Genomic DNA, 26,457 nt, shown 5'->3' on the forward strand with positions numbered 1-26,457 from the left:
AGAACAGCGTAGTAAAAGATGTTGGTCTGTTGCAAACTTGTCATCCTGACCCTGATGGTCTAGATGCCTACGGGCTACTGATACTACACCGATGATTCAGCAGATAAGGGCTCCTTAATCTGATCAGGGACACGTGATACCAGACTCCATACATGTTTCCACTGGGTCAGGCAAAAAAAAAAAAAAAAAAAAAAAAAAAAAAAAAAAAAAAGACAACAGCATCTGGCAGTGTTACGTTTTTCCACAATAGATCTCCAATTTGCTGGTGGTGTTAACAGCTGTAAACTGCAGGGTGCTGATGCTCTCCTGCCGTTGTGAGGCTTTGTGGCATTTTTTTTTTTTTAAAAACAAGGTCAGAGTTCTTTATACATTAAAACTTAGTTGAAGCCTGAGAGACTGCATCTGTATTATGTAAAGTAAGTTGTCTTGTATGACTACATAAACAATTTAATGATGAAGCAGAAACTGTGCATTAGAGGAGCTCTAATGCAGGTGGTACAAAACATCCGAGGATAGTAAAATATAAAAGTGGAGGCTGCAGGGAATCAAGAGGCGGTGAGCATACAGATAAAAGCTACAAGGCTTTAATCTCAAGGAAAAAAAATCAATAAAGCTATTGAACCTTTAAAACATAAACTAAAGAGTTACAGGAACACAGGGACATCAAAGGGCACGCCTCCAGAGTCAGAGTGCTCCTGAGACTCCAATCAGCACACAGCAGGGACAGAAATGCACATGTGATCTGGTCAGATGAGCCAGGGAGCCCCTGATGTAATCTTGTTAGTAAATCTGAAAAAGGTTCTTTTAAAAGTGAAATTGAATCTCTTGACAATAACGGCGGACCACTGAATATCAACTGGCAAACAACAAGTATTCCACTTACAGAACATGAGGGAGCTCCTAATGGTGCCAAAATGTAGTTAGTACAAATAGAAATAATAACAAAGAACAGACAGTGGCATCAGTCCAATTCTAATACAGTTTGCCTGACTGTTATTATTTACAGCAATAGTAGAGTCCACGAAGTATGTCATCTCCAACTGGGATGATGTTGATAAGAGATTCTCCACTGCAGTGTAGTTCGTTTGGCCCTGCCCATGACCCTGCTTATGACAGATAACTCCATACAAGCAGAAAATTTACTCATGTTCACTTTGGACTCTGGGGGGGCACCCCGACACAACATTATGAATGGCAAGATAAGAATTAGAATCTGTATGTTGGACAGTGATGAAAGATTTACAGTCCAAGCCTTGTTGCTTCAGCTGCTCAGACTACACAATGTCACAACTAAGGGAATCCCACCTACAGCCTTCGACCATAACCCGAGGAATCGCATCAAACAGCTTTCATTCTCATTCAGATCCCGTCATTCTACAATGATCCTTCAAAATCACTCCAAACACCGATAATAAAGTGTAGACCTTTGACCAGATAAACATAGCTAAGGCATTTTCTGTAATTTATGTAAACACAATACAGTGTTCATTTTTATCAGCAGCTATAAATATTTATAAGCCTGTATTGATTAAGTAACACTGTCATGTTAACTTGTTAAGCAAAGCACTTTTCCAATGACACTTTCGAGGGGACTTGTAGCAAAGACATGCATCAGGCAGGAGGGGCAGAGTCACATTTAATAAGTGATTTATTAAACAGTTTTATCAAAAGGTTCACATGTTAAGGTCTGGTCAAGGTAGAACTACACATTTTTCTTTTAAGTTTCTGAGATTTCAGACAAAATAAACAAAAAGAGAATGAGTGAGAGAACGAAAACAAGCTTCAGAGGTTCAAAGTCTGCTTGCTGGGTGGCATGCCAGATAGAAATACATGCAAACAGGCTATAAAAGTCAGCCCTTCAATCTGACAACTGGGGCATGAGGCCCGTATGAAGAAACATCTTCATTTGTGAAGTGTTTTAGCAGCACAATGAATCACAGTGCAATGTGAGTTTCTTGGAAAAGCTTAAAGTAAAAAAAAGTAATTTGGAGAAATAAATAGTGAGAGTCAGCTGAAATTTTAATGAATGCCCCACAAAAAAAATAAAAAATAAAAAAAATCAGTGCATCTAAACGACTCAACATGCATCATGCAGCAACCTTGGAGTAGTTTCACCTACCTGACATGGTTGTCGCAGAACTTGGTATTCTGTGGCCGGTTGAGAAGCACCGTCCGCGCAGTTGCGTCTACAGGATCCGCCTGGGAAGTGGTTCCGGACATCTCATCATCTGCCTTGCGGTAGCCGGCGGACGAGCAAGCAGGTCCTGCACCGTTGGATTGATGGGAGAGAGGCGAGGCTGAGTGAGTGTGAGTGAGAGACGGGGAGAAACACAGAGATAGAGAAAAAGAGGGAGGGAGCGAGAGAGAGAGACAGAGACATAGACGGAGACGTGGTTTACAGTTCAAAAGCAAAGGCGACCAATTAGTACGAGAGGATACTGATGCTGATGCGTGCTGAACCCGGCGGAGTCGATTCAATGACGTTTCCCGTTATAAACAGCCCCCTCCCCTTGTCTTTCAGTATTATTATGCAGGTACAGTCAATGCACACACGCGTTTCGCGACGCCCACGGGACCCCCCGCGTATAATGGATGTGCTGAGAGATGCACAATGGCGAACAAACACACTGGGTTCGTCTGTTTTATCTGCACGCCAACTTGTCTACATGTAACACAGAGAAGACCCGGCACACATCGCGGCTGTCAATATGCAACATGTACAAATTAGGTCTGAAAAAGTGACAGAAGGATGCAACACGCTTCTTATGCAGACTCTTTGCCTCCCGACCCGCCTCGCTTTGTCATCTCCAACCATTTTAAGCGTCGTGATCTCCGCTCATTCACCCCCGCAGGAGCCTCAGGAGCAGGACGTTTCCATCCTCGAAAGCGCCAAGTTACTGCACAGACTACGGTACTATGGGGACACGAAGAGAAACGCAAACAGGTCTGGATGCCACAGTTTGCTCAGCTGCTAAAACAACGGCGGACCTGGGCGAGGACAGATGCAGCAGCACGCCGGTGCTCCCACTCTTCTCCTTCGGTCTCGCTGAGGAGGAAGCTCCCGGCCCCGGTGACAGATACTGGCCCGTCAAGCTTGTCCTTCGTGTCATCTGGCCGCCTACCGCTTCGGGTAAATATTTATCCGGCGCGACTTGGACGTTCTTCTCCCTCCAATTTGAAGCTGATGAGCTTGCTACTACAAATTCAGACAACGGGAGGAAGCCATATGGAGCTCCTTCAGTGCTGCGGAGGGGCAAAGCCGGGACTCCGCTTTTAAAGGGCCAGAAGCCTGATATCGCCTTAAGGTTTAGCGGTCAGACACACTGATGGGTCAAATGACAACCCTGAGCCATCAGCCATCTATCAGGAGATCACTTCCAGTCACCTTACCTCCGACGATCCCTGTCCAACAGCTGTGAGGTCTAACTACAGATTTCTACACACTTCCTATTTTATATGTGCCATCATGACTAGTCATGCATAACAAAATTATTATCTCCAGTATCTGGTGATTCAAAAAACAACCCCCATAATCCTACTTTTTCTGATAATATCTTTTTTCTTGGGATTTCAGTACTTGTGAGCTTTATAATAATTACAAATTGTCAGCTATTATGTTATCTGAGTGTATTGCACTTCTATGTGTTGAACAGTAGTGTATGTTCTTTGAGTTCTGTCTGTAGCTAAGAGTATTAAGTAAACAGGCTAATTGCATTAATAATTTAAGTAGGAGTATGTGCCTGCTTTACAACTGTCTCTGCAATTTCAGAAGCCTTATTTTTGTAGAAATGAATCCACATTAACAGATCACATGGTCATTCTTCCTGTTTACTGATAACCACAAGTAAGTACTATTATATTCAATTTAAACTTGTAAATTGAGCCAGACAGCCCTGCCCTGTCTGCCCTGTTGGATAAACGGTTAACACAATGCATCACAGTTGATGCTTCTATGTCCATCCACTGAATTACGAGTTTAGACTAGGTATCCACAAATCATATACAGCTTCTTAGGTGAAACTTTGGTTTACTGAAGGTTGTCTTTCTTTATTTCTTCTGTAAACAAAGTGTGAAAACTTAATATAGTTGTAGTGTAATGCAATGTATGGTCTTTGTACATTAATATGCAACGTTTGTATAGTTACCTCCGCCAAGGAGGTTATGTTTTTGCCAGGGTTTGTTTGTCTGTTTGTTTGTCTGTCCGTTAGTGTGCAACATAACTCAAAAAGTTATGGACAGATTTTGATGAAATTTTCAGGGTTTGTTGGAAATGGGATAAGGAAGAAATGATTAACTTTTGGGGGTGATCGGGGGTGGGGGGGCCCACGGGGGGGGCCCACTGATCAGCCTTGGCGGAGGTCTGCGCTCTCCGAGTGCTTCTAGTTGAAGATTGTAATGTCAAAAAATCACCCTCTAATATGCAGCCACAGTATAGGGATATTCCAAACCATTCCACAAAGTGTCTGCTTGAGGCAGAGAGCAAGGGTCAAAGTCTGCCCAAGCACTATGATAATAGCAGTGTATCTCTTATCTCTCTATCGCTGACCATGCTATTACCTTCCTAACAGGGCTATAAGTCACAATCACAGCTCAGGTCTCCACACAGTCAATGGCACTGAGGTCATACACGATAGTAGGTGGTTGTATGGAAATGATTACAGATGATCCAAGGTTAAAGGTAGTGAAGGGCAGTGCCCAGTCCATTTTCTACAGTCATCTTTTATACTTCTGTCACCAAGCACAAGCAGCCTGTTCATATAAACACATTTATTCTCTTCTTGTCTTTATCATGAGGTTCCTGCTTTTATGTGACGTTATGTTATTTTGTTGTAGAGCTGTTTACCCCATTACCAGCACCCCTGAGCGCTCTGTCTACTTTTTAACCCATTTAGACTCTTTTCTTTGCACTTTGTGATCAATATTGGCTTTCTCAGCAACTCACTATAACTCTGATTCATTTTTGTGCAGATCAATGCTTCAGTTACTCATCTCTGATGGAAAAGAGAAGCAGTCACCTCCGTAATTCATTAGCGATGCGCCAATGATGAGTCAGCAACACTCCCCAGCAGAGCACAGTCAGGTCAATTACACATGAAGCGCCCAGGCTAGCAGGACAGGTACCATAGGACTGATGACCTGCAGCCAGAACAGGTAAGACTAGACTGATCCTTCCTCAACAAACACTCTGATCTCATACTACCAGCTACTCACATGGATGGAGAACCTTGAACATTAAAAAACAGCACCATGGATCAACTAGTCAGAAAACAACCTGGCATTTTGCAGAAAGGCTTAGAAGCATCTATGGCATTAGTAGACACCAAACAAACTATACACAGTGGATAGATGAAATAACTTGAGTTATGTGTATTGAAATTGCAGACATTTATATTCATTATACATGTCATCCAGACGAGATGTCTCTCATTACAGGGTTTGTAATATCTTAACTCTCTCCACTAAACTTAGTGTTTTGGGGCAAACCCAAGCTGCCATGGCCTAGTGCCAAACTTTCACTGTTAAAAGCAGACTAGGCTACTAAATAATGGATAAAGATGGGCTGCATAATTTATCTACATTTTCCAGTATGGCAGAGCATATTTCACCAGACACTCTGCCTTGGTGTTGTGGCTCAGCCTTCACTCAAACAGCTCACATGTCAGCCTCTATCACAGCATCTTGCTCTGTGACTGTCAGTTAGCAGGACTGCCAGAATTGTGTTTCAGACACAAACATAGCTTTGGTGATGCTTACACATTTAGTCTGGCTGTGTCTAATAATGAGGCTCTATGTACATAACAAGCTGCTCATAAAAGAAAAAGCTACTGATCATCCCAACTGTTATAGTACAATACCTACAATTATCTCAGCTGTTGAATCACTCCCACCTCCAGAAGCCATGCTGAGGAGAGATACTCAGAGTGTTTCTGCATTTTTACTATCTGGAAATCTACATGCAATTGCAGTGATGAAAATGCATAGTCCAGTATGTCATGCATATTCCATTTCCAAATTATCTTCCCATCATGGCAACATGGAGGTAAAATAGTTGAAGTAATTGTTTTCCATCAAAATTTCTTGCTTTCACAATAATTCACAGCCCTTGGAACAAATTCTGAGCTAAAGTTCAACAATTTTGTCTCCGTCAAGAACTTAATGTTGCTTAGTAAAACATTTTAGCCTGCATGCCTCTGTCCACCGAACAATTCTCAGTAAAACATTACCAACAGAACACCGTCTGCCTGGACGACCCCTACGTCCCATGGCTGTCCAGGTCTCCGAGATGACCTGTAGGCCCTACTGGAATACTCTCCTTGTTCTGGTCCTCAGCATTCCCACTGGGTCCATTTACTACAGTAACGGAATAAGAAGAGAGGCAAGAAAGCCTCTTACAAACTGAGTGAGCGAGCTTGATAATCTCTTCTATGTCTGCTCTGCAACTTCACCTACTGCTAATCCACACGCTGATAATCCTACAGGTGAAACTACAACGCGCATGCATACACACACATCCAAAAGCAGATACCATTACTTTACAATATAAGTAACAGAAATCTTCATACACACGTTACTTCATTGTCATTTGACTGTAATATGACAACAACCTCCTGTATAACAAAACCACACTGTGTATCACACAACCACAGTGAGACCTCACACATATCAATTATGTCCTGTATGCATATGCACATTTACTACACACACACACCTTCTTAATACACAGAAGGGCATAATGATTATTTAATGCCTGAGAGCATGCAAGACCCCATGCACCTGATCCCCTTGCCACTCACACACAGTTAAAAGTTCCATGCATGCTGCAGTGTTCATGTACATGCTCTAATTAGGGCATGCCATGTCTATACATGCATATGCCACATGTACATCAGCAGGCATTGTAAGTGTATTACTTAACGACCTTTGTGCATATCTGTCTTTCTTCAGTACTACAGTCTCACATGTGTGGTCATCGCACTTTGCACAAGCACATGCAGTGAGAGCTTTGTTCCTCTTAAGCATTCATTACTCCAGGCCCCAAGGAGCTAAAGATTATTTGGAGTCCACAGCTGTAATATTATGCCTTTACCTTTTCAGACTGATATTCACTAACTACAAGTTGTAGCTCATGAGGGCCGGGGGTTGAAAACAGCTGCTCTTTCTGTAGTGCACAGCCACATGCACCTTGGGACTCCAAACACAAATGGGGCATCATCCAGTCTGGTAAGAGCAAACTCACTTTTGTCAAACCTGTCTGTGAGGCGGGCACGCATGGTAGCACCAGCACCCAGGTCTGGGTCCTGTAGTTCAGAAGCCTCCTGCCTAATGGTGGTCAACACTAACTGCTCTGTGGGCATCAAGAGAGGCCGCGGCGGGAGAAAACAACACACACAAGACAACATGTCAATACACTGTACACATACCACACAACACATCTATGTGTCAATAACTGCACTGTAAATGTGTTTGTATGTTCACTGGAAGCATTCTACAGAGAGATGAGCATCATGCATATGAAAGATGTGTCACAGAGGCGACTGACCAAAATACCTGTAACTTGTCCAGGAGTGCCCCCATGTGTTCAGCTCATGTAAATACCTTGTTTCTGATATTACTTTGGCACCCTTGTTTCTCCCAAGTGACATCTTCAGCAGCTTAGACGCCATGACAACCAGTCATTATCTTAACAAAACAGATGTATTGTTGGCAGTCTACTGAGCATGACTACCACTGACGCCCAACACTGTGGCAATGTTCATGGTAATATTGTTATTTTTATCTACATATGGCTCTCCTAGAAAATCTGCAAAACCTGTTGTCATCTTATGTCTAGTTGGTTTGGGTTCACAATTTAACAGGACATGATTTTTCCCCAATGTAATGTGTTTAGCTGAATAATGTCACCTGCGCTGCAAATGTGAGCAAATGTGTGTATGTATGTGAGATATGAAAATAAAGGATTCTAAATATAATAAAATATTCCATCAGTTTGAAGAATTTCTTTCTTAAGCAAACAGTTTCTATTTGGTATGTTTGTCAATGTAAATGTGACAGCTTGGAAGGTGCAGACGTCATCACCATGTGGCAGCTCACTAATTAGAGCAAAGAATCAAGAGGTCAGACTTCAAGACTTCAGGAGATTACATGGAGAATCCGAACGGGAAATGTGTTCACACCACATGATATCCAAATTTGGGTCCATCTTGCACTGCCACCTTGAAAAGCTTTAGATACTTTTAAACCTCTTGGACAGACTTTCAATTGCATGTTTACTGCCAAAATGCCAAAGGGATTAAACTATCAAATCACACATTGTGGATTACAGAGCTTGGACATGGAAAACAAACTAGAGACAACAGGTGTATGATTTATATATGAAGGCATCTAACACTCTTTCAGCTCTGACCTTTATCCTGACAAAACTGTACTGCCTCTGTGACAGAATATCTTGGTTGTATTTGTCTAAAAGAATAAAATAAAATAAAAAATGATAATAATAAATAAATATGTGGCCTGAAGATAGTATGGCCCAGTTGGCGCTTATATTTGGTCACAATTTGTCCCGCTTTCTATTTCTGGAAGCTACAAAAGCATGAAGCGACACACACACGCGCACATACACACACACACACACACACACACACACACACAAAAGCAAAGCACCACACAATATGTGCCAGTCACTAATAAAAGCGATTGGATGAGCCAGACACATGCTCCTCTCTCCTCCAGGACAATCCAGTTCATCGTTCGTTTGCCACGTGTGATCTCATCCCATGTAGCCTAGTTTGTTATGGAGAATGTATTCAATAAACAACATTCTCTGTACACAATCTGGCAGACACACGCTCTGTATGCAACTGCCTGAAGCGACCCTCAGCATCATATGAGTGTGTAAAAAGAAATGTTATGTAATTCCAGGCACTGAATGTCCATGGCCTTTAGGTGAGTTGAAATCAATTTCCCGACGAGCGCTCCTTGGATAGTCACGTGTTTTTTTTTAAGTCGGCGGGGTAATAGGCTGTTCTTGGACTGATCTATGTTCTAAGATTGTACAGTGAGGTACATTTAACTTTGAAGACAATATTTAGACGTATGACAACTCATCATGTTAAGGCAAATCATCCCGAACATCCAATTTGATACACCAGTTTAGGCGGTGGACATACCAAAGTCTGTTGCAATAAAATTATATAATACTATGATCACGCCAGTGCAATTAAAAACATGTTAACAGTGATATGGTCACATGAGAGAGTCGCATAATCTGTTGTCTTTACGTGATGTTGAGCTATAGTTCCCTTGTTGTCATAGTCTTTGCTGTATTAAAAAAAAAAAAAACAAAACAAAACACCAGAGTATGTAAAGGGCACACAGTACTACCTGGACAAGCAAACACCTGCAGTCTGCTTGCCCTTGCATCCCAGATCGGTGCCAGAAATGAGCGAAGCTAGAGGATAAATACCGGTACAGCACCCCACATGTATGCCGCAGTCCAGAGCAATACGGATCCCGTTATTATGCCGAGCACATATCAATTACGCACGATTACATACAGGCCGCTATATCCCCCATAATGACAGGCCTATTAGTAAGCCTGAGATAAACCGACTTTACAGTGACAAGTCACAAATTAAGCGGCGGGCGGAGCCCCGATAGAGAAATATGACACATAAGGTGTTGTTATTTTATTATTTAGCTTACCTCCCTCGCTGTGTATCTTCTTGGCTCTCCGGTTGAAATACATTTTGCTGGTAACTGAATATCGGTCAGACTGAGACGAAGAAGCCGGAGCGGTGGCATGCTCATAGCTCAGCGACAGAGCTGGGGACCGCTGGTCTGGGCCCGTGGTGCGGCCGCTGCTGCTGGTTCTTCTCCGGGATCATAATTTGTCGGCTGGGCCGCGGAGGTAAACGGTGTCGAAGGCGGTTTTAGTCAGCATCAAGTCAGACAGACTGAGGAGAGGACAACTTCCGGTTACACCTTTCAGTCCTATGGATAGATTTAGCTATTTATGTTAGTACGAAAAAATAACAAAGAGTTAAAATAACACAGTAGGTTCAAGACCAGTAACGCTAACTATGATGTAGCTACCTCTACTGGTTTCGTGCATTAGGGACACAGTTAGTTAAAGTTACTGGAAAAAAGGGTCGGTGTTGCGAAAACGCTCCGACTGTACTAAATAACAATGGCCTTTATTTTGAAGGTCAACTGTCAAGCTTATAGTCTGATATTAAGTCTTCGGTCACGAATCAGCCCAGGAGTACGAATGCGTATCCAAACAGTGAACGCTAATCTCTGTAACGGGTTTTAAACGCCATTAAAAATGTGTACCTTTGCTAGTGTAGCGTTACAAAGTGCTACTTTCCAGTAGCTTGTGGAAAACTGAAATGTCAACCGGCATGCCTCCGTATTAGTGGTCGTAATAATTTCTTTACTCACCGTTAACCTTTTATTAAATTACGGTATCCTAAAATAGAGTTGACTTCTATCCATCTATGAGTTCGGTGTGCTTAAAACACACATTTCACTCGGTATTTCATCACCATTTTAACTATTTCACGACCCGTTTCCGGCTGTCACGTGATCGATCATGTTCGCACGTGCGGTACTCATAAGTTAAAGGCGCGTGTACACATTTAAGACAATATGCGGATCTCCAGGCATAACAAAGCTGCATTTTATTCCATTATTAAGGAGCAGAGAAGAAAACACATGTTTTCATTTTATTACATAGTAACATATTCTGTAACTGTTTATTTACTCTCATCACATTGTAACATAATACTTAATTCATATTTCAAAAGTTTATTTCCATCTTATTAAATAGGAACAGAATAAATAATCACTCCTGAACTGTGTGGCCACAACCTTTTTTCACTTCTAAGGTGGACATTAACTGAACAGAAGCTTTCTGAGAACCAGGTTTATTGGTACGCTGGATCTTTCCTTCAGCATCCACACACTCACATGCGCACACATAAAGCCATACACACTTACCCCACTATCACACATTCTTATATACTCTACTGTATCATTCCTGCAGTTTTCTTAAGTCACATGTCAACGGCAGAGATGTAGTTTCTCCTGCATACGGTTACTGATGATGCACAAAGTGACCCTGATGGCAACACATTGAACTGGGGGTTCAGCTAAATAACTCATCTGTGCTGTACTAGAAAAGTCACGATCTGTGTATGTAATGTTAAAAAAAAAAATCAAAAAGAGCATACAGTAATATATTACAAACACTGCCTTACATAGGTGTAGCACTAGTACTGTTGAACTGAAATAGACTGTGACCATTGCACTCTGACTTAATTGAAAGCTCTACTGTTAAAACAAACATCGCTCTGGAGTCAAAGCTACAGTAGATGCTCTGGACATTGACCGTTTTCACCAAATATCATGAAGAAAAATTTCTGAGGCAATTTAGCTGGACAAATGTACCATGAAAACCCAGAGCAGCATTTCCTTTTTAAAATCAAATGTCATGTTTTACATTTAAATGGGTTCCAAGTTTTTGTTTAGCAGATCTGTCAAGCTAACTACTAATGCTGTTTTTTTGACATTGCACCAGGGTGTCTGGCAGGTATGGATCCAACAGTGACAGGAATTAAGAGAACATTGAATTCAGGACTGACAAGACTTTGTTTAGATGGAGACTATATTTAAGCAATACAGTGTAAACGGTGAACAGCAACACAAACAACACTGTTTTTCCTCTCCTTATTGCACAACTCATACTAAATTCTTACACGGACATCCTGATTACCAGTTGTTAACTGCATTTAATTAAAATTGTGCTGCTCACGCAAGTAATGTCAATGATTGTAAAGTGACTTTATAGGTGAAATCTGTATTATAATTACATGGGCTATGAATATGTGGAGGGTTTAACAAAAAATACAAAAACTATTGAATAAATCTTTTTTAAAAATAAATTCAAAGCTCATACACATCCCAGTAAATAAGACATTTCTTAAATGACTGTGAAGTGACAGTAAAAAATATGAACTGAGATTACCTTTAAAATGGATGACTGTTAAAAAAAAAAGTTTCCTGATTCCATTCTTGACAGATGGCATGTGAGGAGCAATGCACCTCAAAACCATTATATATAAGCAAAGATTAAATATTTACAGCTTATAAATCAAGTTAGAAGTGAATGGTGTAGTCCAGTTGTAGCAAGGAGATATCACATGTTTCAGACCTTGAGAAGTTAATGTGAGACTAGTCAGCAGCAGCTACAAGAGCTCCTTAAGCATTAATGCCATCCATTAATGTGGGCCTAAGACCAGTGGAAATGGTCACAGGAAGAAAAAATAAAACATATTGAAAACAAAGTCTAAAAAAATAAAGTTGTTAATTCTCTGCATTTATAGTTTCTTTTTTCATACATTTGCTTCAAACCTTCAAAAACAACCTTAAAGAAATTTAACATGAAAAGCGCTATGTACATGCAAAGCCCACTTGGGTCTGCTCAGTTAAGCCAGCCAGGAACATGACATTTGTGTTTATAAGCAAATAAGTCAATCATGATGCACTCCAAGTATGGGTTGCCTACATATTGGACAGGTGTTGTTATCAGAGAGCCAGCGGTCGATACAGTGGATGTGGAATTCATGAGAACAGGGCAGACGGCGCAGCTTGTTGCCCTGGGCATACTCATTAATGCAGACACTGCAAGCACGGCCTATCTCCCCCTCCAAACTAGCCTGGCCATAGGTACGTGTGGCTAGATTGTCAATCTGCTCTTTGGTCAGGCCACGGGGGTGTTCATCATCCTCTTCATCATTCAGCAAGAAGAAGTGTGCCAACCGCAGAATGGGTAAAGTGCCATTCTCTACGAGGTTGTTGGTGTCTCTGCTGGTGGCCCGCCCCTCTGTGGTACTCACTACACCTCCTCCGAGCCTTGCCTGCCCACCATGGTCCTCTTCAGTTCCCATCAACCCTAGTCTCTCCTGATCTGTCCCACCTGTACCAACCTGACCGGCTGCCCTCTCATTTGAGTGCAGATGACCAGCTGGGCTAGTGCTATTGTTTGTACCACTAGCATCAGCATGACTAGGGGCAACATTTTCAGAGTCTGCTTCTGTCTCCATTAATGAGCTGAGTTCTCCAAATCCGGTCATGATCTGGCGTAAGATGGAGCGAAGGGCAGTAGAATTTGGCTCTCCCAGGCCTGTCTCACTAATGCGCCTCAAGGGAATTCGGATAGTGCTCACATAGGTGCGGATACCTGCTCGCTCAGAGCGGGAGATTGTGCGTCTAAATCCTCCACTGTCACTTTCAAATGTGACTGTATTCTCAGCAACCCGGGCACGAGAACGCGTTCTACTAGCTATGCTATCACGGTCACGGTTTTCTCCAGGTCGAATCCTTCTTACTTGCAGGTCCAACATGATAGTTGGATGCCGGCGTACTGCAGAACTTCCTCCTCCGGTAATATGTGACTCACTCTCACGTTCTCCTGTCTCTATGGCAGGCTCTGTTACAGCTGCAGGTTCTGTCACAACCTCCTCTGTCTCCATGGACACAGAATTTGCACTACTGTTTGGCTCAACAGTGTGGATGCTAGAGCCACTGATTCCAGTGTTTGATGGAGGAGTGATACTGGAAACAGGTGTTCTGTGCAAGGGTGAACGACTTCGCCTTGTGAGGCGTGATGAAATACTGCTGGGACCTGCCGCCGCCCTACGTGTGCGTCCACGTGTTCGAGTCCTACTGCCACGTGATTCATGTCCCACTGCTGGGACCTGAGGCCCGGACTCAGGTGACACACGGGGACAGTCTAGAGGAGGGGTCATATTATCACGCCCATGCTCTTCTGCATTTGGGGCTTGAAGTTGTAAAGGTGCAGTTTGGTCAAGAGGAGGGGTGGGAACAGATTGGGGTGGAGCTAAAGAGTGCAAAGTAGAACCTCTTCTCTGGGCAGTGGTTTGGGGGGCCACTGGTGTGGGAAGAGCAGGGGGGCTCATAGAAAGAGTAGTAGTACTGCTGCGTGTACGCCGAGTCTGCATCCTCCGACTGAGGGCTGGGCGGGGGGAAGGGTAAGGGGCTGGCCTTGGTGTAGTTGAAGGCCGAGGGTTGGAGAAGGAGGAAGCGGTGCGTATAGAGGCCGATGTCGTGTTTGGAGCAGTTACTGGCAACTCTGCAGGGTCTGAGGTGTCATTATGCTCCCCTGGCTCCGGCTGATCGTGGTTGATATTGATTTCCAGGCTAAAGCGGAATTCTCCACTGTTTGGGTTGGTCCGGCTGACAGCTCGCCATGTCTGGTTCCCACTCTGCCCACTGCGAGTTGCATTTCCAGTGCGCCTGAAAGTGTTCAACCACTCCAGTAATGAGTCCCCATTTGATGCTTCCGCTCCAGGTTCTGCGCTCCCTGCAAAAAACAAATGGGGGTAAGATGGCAACATAGCACAAAATATTCTCACATACTTTCAGGGAGTGTGTTCTTTGCGATTATCTAATTTCACAGAATACAGCTGTCAGTTGTTACAGGTATCATTTTTTAAATGTTAAATGCTTTCATTTTATGAAATCATGAATGGCATATATCAAAATTGGGGAAAGAGAGAGGTTCCTCCCTCTGCCCACCTGCTGTTCGTCTCCCTCCAGCCCCTCTCTCCTCTCCATCCCCGCTACTGCCTTGCTGTTCTCCAGAATCAGCAGTCTGTGCTTGCTGCTCAGTACGGGGCTGAGATGACACTCGCTCCTTAGCTCCATCAAGACGCTGGCGAAGTTCCTCAGCAGTTACCTCACCTATGAAAAAATATTATATCTAAATGTTTATGCACTACTCGTCCTACAGAATCATGATTCTGTAGGAAGCAATTTAAACTTCATATATTTAAATGTTTGGGCATTTAGGTTGCACAGACACTGCCTTGGTGTTTATTTAGAAGAATGTGTTCTTTCTCACCAGGAGTGCCCAGCAGGTTGCTGTCCCTCATTAGGCGGTACTCCTCCTCACTTAATTCATTAATGAAATGATAGTAGGCCTCCTCTCGACGAAGACGCTCTGCCTGCCTCCGCCGTTCGTCTCCCCCACTAGGAGGGTCCATCACCGTGAAAAGTGCTGGCAGAAAAAGGACAGAGCGTGTCAGGTGAATCTGTTTTATTGAAAGAGCTTATATTTAGGATCCTGCAAAAATATATTTATTATTAGGTCATTCACACACAATATTCCTAGGCCAAACAGACAGAAAAAGACAGCACTAGACAAATCCCAATACATATTGAGTGTTCTCACCCTCAGTGCTCAACAGACATTCTCATTTGTTATTTCTAAGGGTTGCACAAAATCTAAACGAGGTATATGGCCATCAAGTTTCTTTTAAACAGATAAAGAATAAATCATCTGGTTTGCATCATACCGTACGCAACCAGGACTGTTTGACATGTAAAAGCAAACAGCGATGACAAACTAAAGCCCCCTAATCCACAGTTATTCATTTACCTTCGGCTGATCAGTCACTAATCTCTAGCGAAAAACGGCAGTTTAAGCAACGCCATCCATTTTCTACCGAAAGACATCGCCAGCATGAGACTGAGAGAAGCCACAGTAAATCCAGTTTACGTTGGTCACTTTTAACCGGAAGCCACATATAGCATATCCATCTAATTCAATAAAGGATAAATAAACATATAACTCTTTCACTGCAAACGAATACAAAGGCACACCTAAAAAACAACGTTGTCTTCATGTGAGCTAATATTAGCCAAGTTAAAACAGTAGCTACGGAAGGCCATGTTAAAGGCAAAGGGAGTAAAGCAGCAAAACTGGCGTTGTCATCCTGCTTGGTCACCAATCACCGACCTCATAGTCATGACGGAACCACTAAGCATCCAATCAGTATTCTACGGGGGCGGGACATGGCAAACTAAAGGTCTCCATGTAAACGCACAGCGAAGAAGGAAAGACAAAGAATCATGTCAACATTGTGAAAGTATTACATAATTCAGCTGTTAATACGAGGAAACAATTAACTGCTTTGCCACTCAGACACAACAGGTAGTTTTCTCTGCCTTACTGAAAGAATAGGAATCATTTCGAATGCGCAACCCTTTAGATGCTAACTCGGAGCTAGCAGGTTAGCGCAACTAACATTAGCGAAGAGTAGTCCGTCGACAGTGGGGTAGCTGGGATAGCTGACTCGCCAGCGAGCTGAGAGGCTGAATAACTTCCAATATATCAATCGGACTAGTTGTTTAATCAAGCAGTTAATGTATACAGATATTTACGCTTTACCCTAGTAAAGTTTCATACAAAATGACAGTGACAGTAAAAGGAATTTAGTACCTGACAAGGCAGCGGTAATATGGACGGTTTGCCTTACTCTCCCTTCTCTCTCAAACCAAGATGGGACCAGTGGTGCGACAATTCGCCGTCCGTAGAAAACCTCCTCCCTGACGATTTAGTTCCTACCTAACACACAAAACACAGCAGCAACTTTATTGTCATATATATCACATGTCATACATTTAAGATATTTAATAGACTTGTACTAGTTCGAAAAAAAAATCCAGATAAACCATTGTGAAGGAGTTTTAACATTAATCTTTATGTGTTTACACTGGCAAAAGAGCTTTCAAATAATGTACCTTTACTGACCGTTGCATTTTGCACGTTATGACTGCAGCGTACATTTAATAGGTCCGGTTTCTTCGTGATGTTGTTGTTCTTACGGGAAAAAATGTAATATTGTAATAAAATATGAATCGTCAATAGCTCCCCAGTGGACAGACAAAAAGTGCAACAGCCTCAGCAGCTGGCACACTTTCAGCCAGGTGACAGGTCATTACACAAACAAATGAAAAGCTTTCATCATCAAGGCTAATAGATGATTCGTCACATAAATACCAAAACTCATTTTGACAAAGAAAGTTTGTAGGGAAACAGGCTGTCATGTTAGCATAATCTTAATTTCAAATGTTTAAATATTCAGGAACTAAAATCCCAAATAATATCTGCCAACACCTGCATGATAACCAATAGGCGTAGGTGCTGGGGCAATATTTAGTGTTTTTTCAAATGTTGAAATTTTTCAAGAAACGACTTCAAATTAACTAAGTGCGCCCTATATCTGTTTTATACCGGAAATCAAGCATGTTTTATTTGATGTTTGTGTTTTGCTGAATTTTTTTTTTTTTTACTATTCCATGTATTTTCTTGTATAAAAAATGCCTGTTTTGAATATGTAATGCTTAATGTGACCCATAACTATGGGAACATAAATGCATTGTTTTCCTGGTTATTCAGAGTGAAATGCCCCGTCTTGCGTCGAATCAAAGTATTCGATTAATGCTGAGTTCTTTGACAAAAGGGAAATATCTTAGTGAACGTCTTACTTTGGTCCTACCATAGCTTATGCCAAATATCAAAGGCTATCCAGGAGATGAACAAAACACATTATTTGCTCATCGATTAATCAAACTTGATATTTGGCTCTTATTTTACTAGAATGCATTTCCACGTGGTGTAGTCATTTTCCTCAGCTCTTTATCTGCTGCAGGGCTGTGTTCACGACGTTTTACGACAGTGCCGTGCGCGAATACGCCGTCGTTACCGAGTGAAGTGCGTCTCTTTGGAGCAGATACCGGCTGAGAGAAACGCAGCAACAAGAGAAAGGAATATATTTCGGGCTCGTTTTCCACCTGGGGTTTCTCCGCGCACCGCGCATCCTCCCGACAACACCAAATTTGACCCGAGAACTCGATGTTTAAGCTGGGCTGAGGAAAGAAAGGGCCACGCTGGGGAAGGCAACTAGCCGAATTACCAAACCGAGCTCGTTGGAGTAGCTTAGTTGCTTCCCAAGCGACGCTTTAAAAAGGAAGGAGCGGACACATTCAGCCTAAACAGTGGTGAAAATGGACTATGATTTTAAAGTGAAGCTGACCGGCGAAAGAGAGCGTGTCGAGGACCTGTTTGAGTACGAAGGATGCAAAGTGGGAAGAGGCACCTACGGCCATGTATACAAGGCGAAGAGAAAAGATGGGTGAGTTGATGACCAGCAAGGCCTCTAGCCAGTGAACCCTGCGCCAGCCCCCCTCCCTCTCCCAAATAAATTTTAATTACTTTTTTCCTCCTTCAAGCCTAGAATCGAGTGCCACTGGCAGCGGAGGCATTGCTAGTGGTTTATGCAGAGCAGTGACAGAACTACGACAGAGGCAGTGTGTTGAAATTGTCAGTGCCAGGCTACTGAAGAGGGTTACTGTTGTGTATGAAACCACTGACATATGGTTAAACGTTGTAATGGCTGCTTCCTTTTCCCCTGTTGTAGCTCTTTGACAAATGAGAGCTTTATCTCATCGAGTATTTGTGAGACATCTCGAGATGAAATGTATTGTATTGATGCTCAGCAGTAGCCATTTTTACTTTTTAGTCAAAGTAACAGTCATACTGGGTGATGTAGTGTTTGCAGGATGAGGTGGCAGGTGTACATGCAACCATGCTCTCATGAGAAAGTGTCTCATTTGTGCTTTTTTAAGGGGTATTTTTTGAACCCACAATATATCACATGATTGTTGCTACACCTGCTTTGTATGATATTTTCTGTCACATAGAAGGCTTTGTTTGAACGTATGTAGTCCCTGTCATGTGAATGCAGCCACTTGTGAATTTTGTCTGGACAGTATAAAGATAATTGAACTTTGCTACTATTATCATGTTTTAGCTCTTTTATTTTCATGGCTCTCTCATTTTTTAGGCTTTAAGAAATTTTCTTTCATTTGGGCTGTACTTAATACATATGCAGAAATATTCTTAAGTGCTGTATGTCAAGACTGGAGTTTGGGAGAGCTAAAGGCATTTTTAGCTACCAGGCCCATTATCTCAGCCCGGTACATTCTGGCAGCCGGAACCACACAAAAGAGCCTTAAAGTGTTTAAAGATGTTTGTGTTCACTTTAAGAGACTGCTGTTTATGAGACTCTGAGCTTATTTGTGCTGCAGCACTTGGACGAGGCCTGAGGAGGCACAAAGCATGGGTTTATGAGATGATTTAGGCCAGGGGGAGGGAGGGAGGGGTTGTAACCAATTCATTCAATTGAGAGCCAGTCCCAGTGCTCTGTTTGTCCCTTGCCAGCTGCCAGACAGGGCCTGCTTCCTCTCTCCCATTATTGTTTTGAGCCTCAGAGGTGAGCTTGATTACACAAATCTGGAGGTAATGCAACTCGGCCTCTTCTCAGAGTCCCTGTGCCAGCTGCCAAGTGCCCCCCTTTATGTTTCTGTGCAGACAGCTCTCAGGGGGCCTGCAGTCTGGTCTGGTGTTGATGTTGCTTTGCCTCTCTCTATGTTTGTAGGAAGGATGATAAGGACTACGCCCTCAAGCAGATTGAAGGCACTGGCATCTCCATGTCAGCCTGCAGAGAGATTGCAGTAAGAGCTTGTCTTCCTGTGTCCCTTGTGATTTCTATTAAACACCTTTATGCCATTCTTATTGTGTTCTATGTAATGTCTAAATCACCCTTCTTCACATTTTTGGTTAATAGACAACAAGTCAAACACAGAAGCTAAAAAGTAGCACATTATAAGAAATATTACACTGAGCTTTTTTTTTTTTTTTTTTTTTAAATGTTGTAATACATCAAACTGGTGTCAAAATGGATGTTGAAGATACTCCACAACCAATACAGACTGGTACATTGTCACTGATTTCCACTTGGTGTGTGACTGGCCCTCTGAATGAGTTTGTTTATTGCAGCTTCTCCGGGAGCTGAAGCACCCCAATGTCATCTCACTGCAGAAGGTTTTCCTATCACATGCAGACCGTAAAGTGTGGCTGCTCTTCGACTACGCCGAACATGATCTCTGGGTAAAATGCATACACTAGGCAAACACAAACATACCTGAGGTACATGACAGAATATTAAAGGTCATGCATTGTATTGTCGTTATATTCAGTGCACATGTAGATGATGCAGATTCCACATTCTATGAACACATGTTAATCATAGGTTATATTTAGGTTAGTATATATACAAACATACTGTACACCTATACATAATATGTAGCAACATATTTATGTCATGTTATTTTAATATGTATGAGGTTTTGTTGTTAGTTTTTTCAATGAACAAATTAGGAATTATTCATCAGGCTGTCCTGAGGAAAGAGATTAAAAACAGTGCTAATTATGCATTCTTAAATCTCATTAAAGCATAACACATACTAAGAAGTATTCAACATTCAGTAGTCAAATCTCTGCTGCATTATGGTTAGTGGTTTTAAATGGCAGGGCATCAGAACTGGGTTAAAATGCCATTTTCTGCCACACAGCTGCAACATTCACATTCCACTCTCGCGAAGTGGAAACACATGCCACAAACAGCAGCCTTACTCAAGTTGCCTGTATCATAAACTTACATTTGTGATAGAAATATAGTAAGAGACACCAAATAATACATTTTTGCAATTTATGTTAAAAAATAATGATTATTCTTTCTTTTCTGTAGCACATAATTAAGTTCCACAGAGCATCCAAGGCTAACAAGAAGCCACTTCAGCTGCCTAGAGGAATGGTCAAGTCCCTGCTCTACCAGATTCTGGATGGCATACATTACCTCCACGCCAACTGGGTCCTTCACAGAGACCTTGTAAGAGGATTGGGGTGGGCAGGAAGGGGAAGAGAAAAGAGGGGGTGGGATAGAAAAAATATTTAGGTAGCAGGAAAAACCAGTCAGCAGATGATGAAAAATTGGCAACGGCCAGAGAATCCGTCAAAAGCATGTAGCTGTGACAATCTGCACATGTTTAGTCATGGCTCATCACTATCCTATTTGTGCTTTGTTCAGAATTGCACAATTATCATGCAGTAACCTGCTGCTGGTTTGACAGAGCATTTGTTCAAATGCATTATTAGCACAAAGACCTAATTTTTTCATTTGGAAATATAGTACATTTTGGGGAATTGCAATTCCCTCTTTGAGTTAATATTAAAATATTATAAAACTATTATTACTACTTTCAAATTTTCATTAAAAGCTGTACTTTTATAGTAACATTGAGAATCCAGACTGCCATTTACATCCATTGACTGATATAATTGTGACAGTAATAGTGGACCTCTCCTTGGGGATGCATTATTTATTTTGTCCACTAGAGGGCAGCAAGGCAGAATTGCATTGACATCAACTACTGCAAATCATATCGCCCTACAGCAGGGGTGGACAATCCTAGTCCTCAAGGGCCAGTATCCTGCATGCTTTAGATATTTCCCACTTCCAGCACACCTGACAGTTGTTATCAGGCTTCTGCAGAGCTTGATGATAGGCTTATCATTTGAATCAGGTGTGTTGGAAGAGGGATACATCTAAAACGTGCAGGATACCAGCCCTTGAGGACCAGGATTGGTCACCCCTGCCCTACAGTGTAACTGCTGGTCCAAAGTTATTTTTTATTACTTTAATCTGCCATGTTTTTAAACTGTGGGAATCTATTCATGACTCTGTGTGTCTACCTGTGTTTTTTCCTGTTAGAAACCAGCTAACATTTTAGTGATGGGTGAAGGGCCAGAGAGGGGTAGAGTAAAAATTGGTATGTATGTCTCTCATCTTGTATTTAAGCTCTCAGTCTTTGCAGTAGTTACTGCTTTACTCAGTGTTGTGTATTTGTATTTGGTAGCGGACATGGGTTTTGCTCGTCTCTTCAATTCACCATTGAAGCCTTTAGCCGATCTCGACCCTGTGGTAGTCACCTTTTGGTACAGAGCACCTGAACTGCTGCTGGGGGCTCGGCACTACACCAAAGCCATCGGTGAGAACTGTCGGTACAACTCATGTAAATGTAAATCCTCTTTTGCTGGCTTTATTGACAGCATTGTTGTGTGGTCTGCCGTCCTTTCAGACATCTGGGCGATTGGCTGCATCTTTGCAGAGCTGCTGACGTCTGAGCCTATATTCCACTGTCGCCAGGAGGATATCAAGACCAGTAACCCTTACCACCATGACCAACTGGACCGTATCTTTAACGTTATGGGCTTCCCTGCTGGTGAGACTCAGCTAATTACAGATTTGAGTAAAATAGTTAAAAATGTCCTTTGCCAATAATTAGTTGCATGCTTATTTATTAATAACTAAACTGAACTGGTTTAAAACCCAGCATATTGCCTTCAATATTAAGGGAAATCAGTATATGTGATTTTCCACTGTAACTTAATGCTGGTTCATTGCTGTTTTCCTCATGTCTTAGATACTGTGCTCCTTTTCAATGGAAAATGCTGTGCGAGAATCAGCATTTTCCATTTCTACCAGAGTCGATTATTTCCCTGGTCGCTTTTCCTCCTTTTTCTTTGGGCAGTAATGTGGTCTGTGGGCTCTCAACATCAATCCACTGACACGATATAGAGATAGAAGCCAAGGCACAAACATAGTAACTTTTACTTGCAGGGCTACATTTGGGCCTATTTTTTCCAGTTCACTTAAGCTGCTTCTGATCTCTTTTTTTCCTCTACCATGTCTGCTGCTCTTGTTGTGTAATTCACCAGTTTGTTTGATGGATTTGATTTGATTTTGTGTGGGAATGAGCCTTATAAAGTTTGTATCAGGACAAACGTAATGGTCCCAGTGCACAATCATCAATTGAAGTAATTGTGACTATTAAGTGAAAAGAATGTATATAAACTTGCAGACTCACTCTTCTTACTCAGAGTTGCGCAGTTGAAATGTAATATCTCAGTATGCATTTTTGCATCTTAAAGCACATTGTGTTTAGTCAAGTTGTAACTTTAACAGTCACAGTGAAATAATGAGGATTTGTATTGTAATCCAGACCCTAGAACCTAAATAATCTGTTAGTGAAGGAAGAGTGGATGTAATATTGTGTAATTCTGTCTTTCCCATTTAACAGATAAAGACTGGGAGGACATCAAAAAGATGCCAGAACACTCCACACTGATGAAAGACTTCAGAAGAAACACGTGAGTCTGCACAGCATCACCGTCCCAGTTTCTCAAAGTCTAGTCTAAAGTGTTTTCTGCAAGCAAGGAGGGTTATGTTTCATAACAACTATTTTCATATTATCATGTGGTATCTCTTCATTTTTTGAAATGTATAAATGTAAAAAATATAAATGTATGAATCATAAAATTACAATGTGCCCATTTGTTATTGCAGATACACAAACTGCAGCCTTATAAAGTACATGGAAAAACACAAAGTCAAACCAGACAGCAAAGCATTCCACTTGGTAAGTTCAAATACCTCAGTTTTAAAGCAATCACAAGTCATTTGCATAGATTATAGAAGACTTGAGATAAATCCTTAGTATGTTGATATTTAATATGTAGTTATTGGGTAATTCTCTCAATGGGGCATGAAGTATGCATTTTCGTCACACTGACGCATACATTCTGTGTTGCTGAATAAAGCTGCAGAAGCTGTTGACCATGGACCCCATCCGTAGAATCACGTCAGAGCAGGCCATGCAGGACCCCTACTTTTTGGAGGAGCCCCTGCCAACCTCTGAGTGAGTCACACAATCAAGTTTACATATCTTGTGCTACTCATTAGGTCGGGTGATTTGTCCAAGGGATATTAAGTGCTACCTTAAACAAGTTTCTAGCTAATTAGCTGCTAGTCACAGGAATAAATAAGTCAACGAGCTTCTATTCTTTTTTTCTCCAGTGTGTTTGCGGGCTGCCAGATTCCCTATCCTAAGAGGGAGTTCTTGACAGAGGAGGAGCCAGAAGACAAGGCAGATAAAGTAAGAAACATGTACTGTCTAATGACATTTCAGCTATTTACAGTGCTTATTTCATGATTACATATACAAAGTTAAAGGATATATAAAGAGTTCCATGCAACTTTTTGCTTTTTAGAAAAACCAGCAGCAGCAACAGGGAAATAACCACACGAATGGAGCGGGGCACACTGGTAACCCTGAAAACAGCCACGCCCAAGGCCCGCCTCTGAAGAAAGTGCGAGTTGTTCCGCCCACCACTACCTCAGGTGGCCTCATCATGACCTCAGACTACCAGGTACCTCTCTCTGTTTCCCATAAGATGTGTTTCCATGAGATGTCTAGTGGGTTGAAGCAAACATTCAAAAAGTTGCACCAAGGGGAATGCAAATTATTTGTGTTTCTGAAAACTAGTTTGGAGCAAATATACTAGGCTGTGATTTAAAAAATCTGGATCTCAGGTTCCCTAACACTTAAAAAACAAAAATTAATTACTTGCTTTTTTGCAGAGGTTTGTATGTGGGTCCAGGTGCAGTACAGGCTAAAATATGGCAATAATTATATAGAAATGATGGAACACAAATCAATAATTTTCTTGATTTCTGTCATCCATACAGCGCTCCAATCCACATGCTGCCTACCAGAACCCTGGACCAAGCACATCACTGCCCCAAAGCAGCATGGGATACTCCTCTACCTCCCAACAGCCGCCCCAGTACTCTCACCAGACCCACCGCTACTGAGACATCCCACCCATACGCAAATACATTCACACACATACAACGCCCTCGCCACGCCCACCTGAAAGAATGTACTGAGGGATGTGGGGGTGTCCATGGCAACAGCATCCCCACATCACCCCACCCCTCAGAGGGCACCTTCTCTGCAGCAGTCCGTTAGGCCAGAATGGCATCAAAGTACACTTCTTCAAGATAAAACACAGTAACCCCAGTATTAGAAGCACCGCTATAGAGCAAAAGCTAATGGGAAACACAAGGCAGGAGTATTGAGATGCTCCCGACCTACGAAGCTGAGAATCCAGACTGTTTTCTGTTATTCAGACTAAATCGAACCAGCCAGGAGAAGATGGCTCAGTTTGGGGGGCACGTTAATCTGCTGTTTCACCCCCCCTCCCCTCCTTCTTCACCTGTCTCTACACACACTCTGCCCCAGCCAGTTACCCTCTTCCTGTCGAAGCTTGGATGAGGCTGAAAGCTGCTATGTGACTGCCAGCATTGACAGATTCCCTGTCTGTCTGTCCTCCTGTCTGTCTACCCATTACTTTTTTTGTGTGGCCCTGTGAGGGCCTCAGCTGAGGACTGACCTGAGCTGCTGTGAAGCATGCTGGGAAGATATGGAGCCCCCACAGCTGTGGCATTGAGGGTTTTTTGTTCAGAAAGGACAAAAAAAAGAATGACAAAAAAAGATTTTAGTAGTTTATAATTTAATCTCTTTTCATGGTTTTGTTCTTATGGTAAGAGTGGCGATGCAGCTTGTGCTGGATGAGTGTTCAGCTGCTGTACGCTGTGGGCAAGCCTTACAACATGACAAAACCAACCAATAGCATGGAGGATGGCAGATGGAACATGCATTGTACTGTATTGTATTGAAATATTTTACATGAAGCAAGTATCCTGACAATAAAAGTGGAAACATTGATATTTTGGGAGTGTCTGTGCTTAAGCAGCAGGTGTGAGATGCAAAGTCTTGATACAATGACTCTTTGATATACTATCCTACTAAGGTTTTTTTCTTGGTTTTTAAGGGGCTAGGTTTTCAAGCAGTCAGGTAAAGGTGTTTGAGAGAGGGTTTCTTGATTAATAATACTCATAAACACAAAATGGTGAAAAGGATTAAGTAAAGTTAAGTTAGCTCAGTTTATAAAGAACTTCTTAAAATAAAATGCAACAAAGTATCAAATACTAGTAGCAATTAAACAAACTTCATAAAGAAATATTTTATAAACCAGTTGAAATTAAACAAAGAGTCAATAAGAGTGAATTTACTGAAAATTAAGTTTTTTTTTTATACATTGTGTAACCCACTTTAGTATTCATTGCTAAATAAATTATGTATGTTACACTGACATTTCTACATCACAAACAGGCCATTGCTTTCTCTGCTTGACCGAGAATAGAACAGGTTTTTCAATAATGAAATTCCTTTTACAGTTTTAATGGCTAGTCTACAGCCCAAAAACTATTCTCAGCTGCTTTTCCCTGCTTTGCTGACAGTCATCTCCTTCAGTCTGTTTTTGTCTACAAACACACCTGGGAGAGTAAAGCACACATCTAAGTATAGAAAGTCCTCTCACTGAACCTCTTCCTGTAAGGATGCTGGCCCAGCTATTTCAGTCTGTTATACAATACTATCCCAGCTCTTTCTCAGCATCCCTGCCTAAAGCATTTTTCTAACCCCTAAAACACTATCTAGGTTACACTTTAAAGCCATTATTCGTTACTTAAATTAGTCTTCATGTCCACCAAATCCCCACGGGCTACAAAATGTCTTTAAACCCCTTATAATTTTGGCAACGAATGGGACTCAGTCGCGTTAAAAAAAAAGAAAAAAAAGCTCAGTTAAGCTCTTCAGCAACGCCCAACCATATCCCCGCCCCCTCCATTCGGAACGCCGTTGTCGAGCAGGGGAGTCTCCCTGTCACTCATACTCTTTGAGAGATTCCATTGGTTAATATGAATGCTTATCAAGTGTTAAATCCCCTATTATGAGACGTGATTGGTAGATCTGGCCGGTGGGCACCGCCCCGTCCTCAAAGGA

At 42.0% G+C, this 26,457-nt stretch overlaps 3 protein-coding genes across 9 annotated transcripts in view; 1 reads left to right on the forward strand and 2 right to left on the reverse strand.

The window, feature by feature from the left end:
* The window catches only part of atp8a2 (ATPase phospholipid transporting 8A2), a 47,040-nt gene extending 37,108 nt beyond the window's left edge, over positions 1-9,932 (reverse strand). Inside the window, exons 1-3 of one of the 6 annotated variants that reach the window (XM_030123239.1) lie at positions 9,703-9,932; positions 7,238-7,345; positions 2,120-2,297 (exon numbers count right to left, since the gene is read on the reverse strand). In XM_030123239.1, the coding sequence (XP_029979099.1) occupies positions 2,120-2,297; positions 7,238-7,345; positions 9,703-9,745 (329 nt within the window). In that variant the 5' untranslated portion in view covers positions 9,746-9,932. Of the gene's footprint in view, positions 1-2,119; positions 2,298-6,224; positions 6,389-7,237; positions 7,346-9,702 lie in introns of those variants that run through there. The other 5 variants (XM_030123240.1, XM_030123241.1, XM_030123243.1 and 2 more) reach the window with 5 other exon arrangements.
* Positions 9,933-10,656: 724 nt separating this feature from the next.
* On the reverse strand, positions 10,657-16,408 carry rnf6 (ring finger protein (C3H2C3 type) 6). 2 transcript variants are annotated; one of them, XM_030123249.1, is made up of 4 exons: positions 16,304-16,408; positions 14,924-15,079; positions 14,599-14,763; positions 10,657-14,383 (listed from the first exon to the last, which is right to left on the reverse strand). In XM_030123249.1, the coding sequence occupies exons 2-4, from the start codon at positions 15,063-15,065 to the stop codon at positions 12,531-12,533; spliced, it is 2,160 nt and encodes a 719-aa protein (XP_029979109.1). In that variant the 5' UTR covers positions 15,066-15,079; positions 16,304-16,408; the 3' UTR covers positions 10,657-12,530. The 2 variants fall into 2 exon arrangements, with proteins under 2 accessions (XP_029979109.1, XP_029979110.1); XM_030123250.1 differs by lacking the exon at positions 16,304-16,408 and adding an exon at positions 15,461-16,281.
* A 1,132-nt stretch (positions 16,409-17,540) lies between these two features.
* LOC115411560 (cyclin-dependent kinase 8) lies at positions 17,541-25,340 on the forward strand. Its single transcript, XM_030123747.1, has 13 exons — positions 17,541-17,999; positions 19,305-19,380; positions 19,706-19,816; positions 20,457-20,597; positions 21,480-21,537; positions 21,625-21,756; positions 21,847-21,990; positions 22,849-22,918; positions 23,115-23,187; positions 23,369-23,466; positions 23,625-23,703; positions 23,819-23,977; positions 24,297-25,340. The coding sequence occupies exons 1-13, from the start codon at positions 17,872-17,874 to the stop codon at positions 24,420-24,422; spliced, it is 1,395 nt and encodes a 464-aa protein (XP_029979607.1). The 5' UTR covers positions 17,541-17,871; the 3' UTR covers positions 24,423-25,340.
* The last annotated feature ends 1,117 nt before the right edge of the window (positions 25,341-26,457 follow it).

The sequence above is a fragment of the Sphaeramia orbicularis genome, chromosome 20 (assembly GCF_902148855.1).
Source record: "Sphaeramia orbicularis chromosome 20, fSphaOr1.1, whole genome shotgun sequence".
NCBI classification, from domain to species: domain Eukaryota; kingdom Metazoa; phylum Chordata; class Actinopteri; order Kurtiformes; family Apogonidae; genus Sphaeramia; species Sphaeramia orbicularis.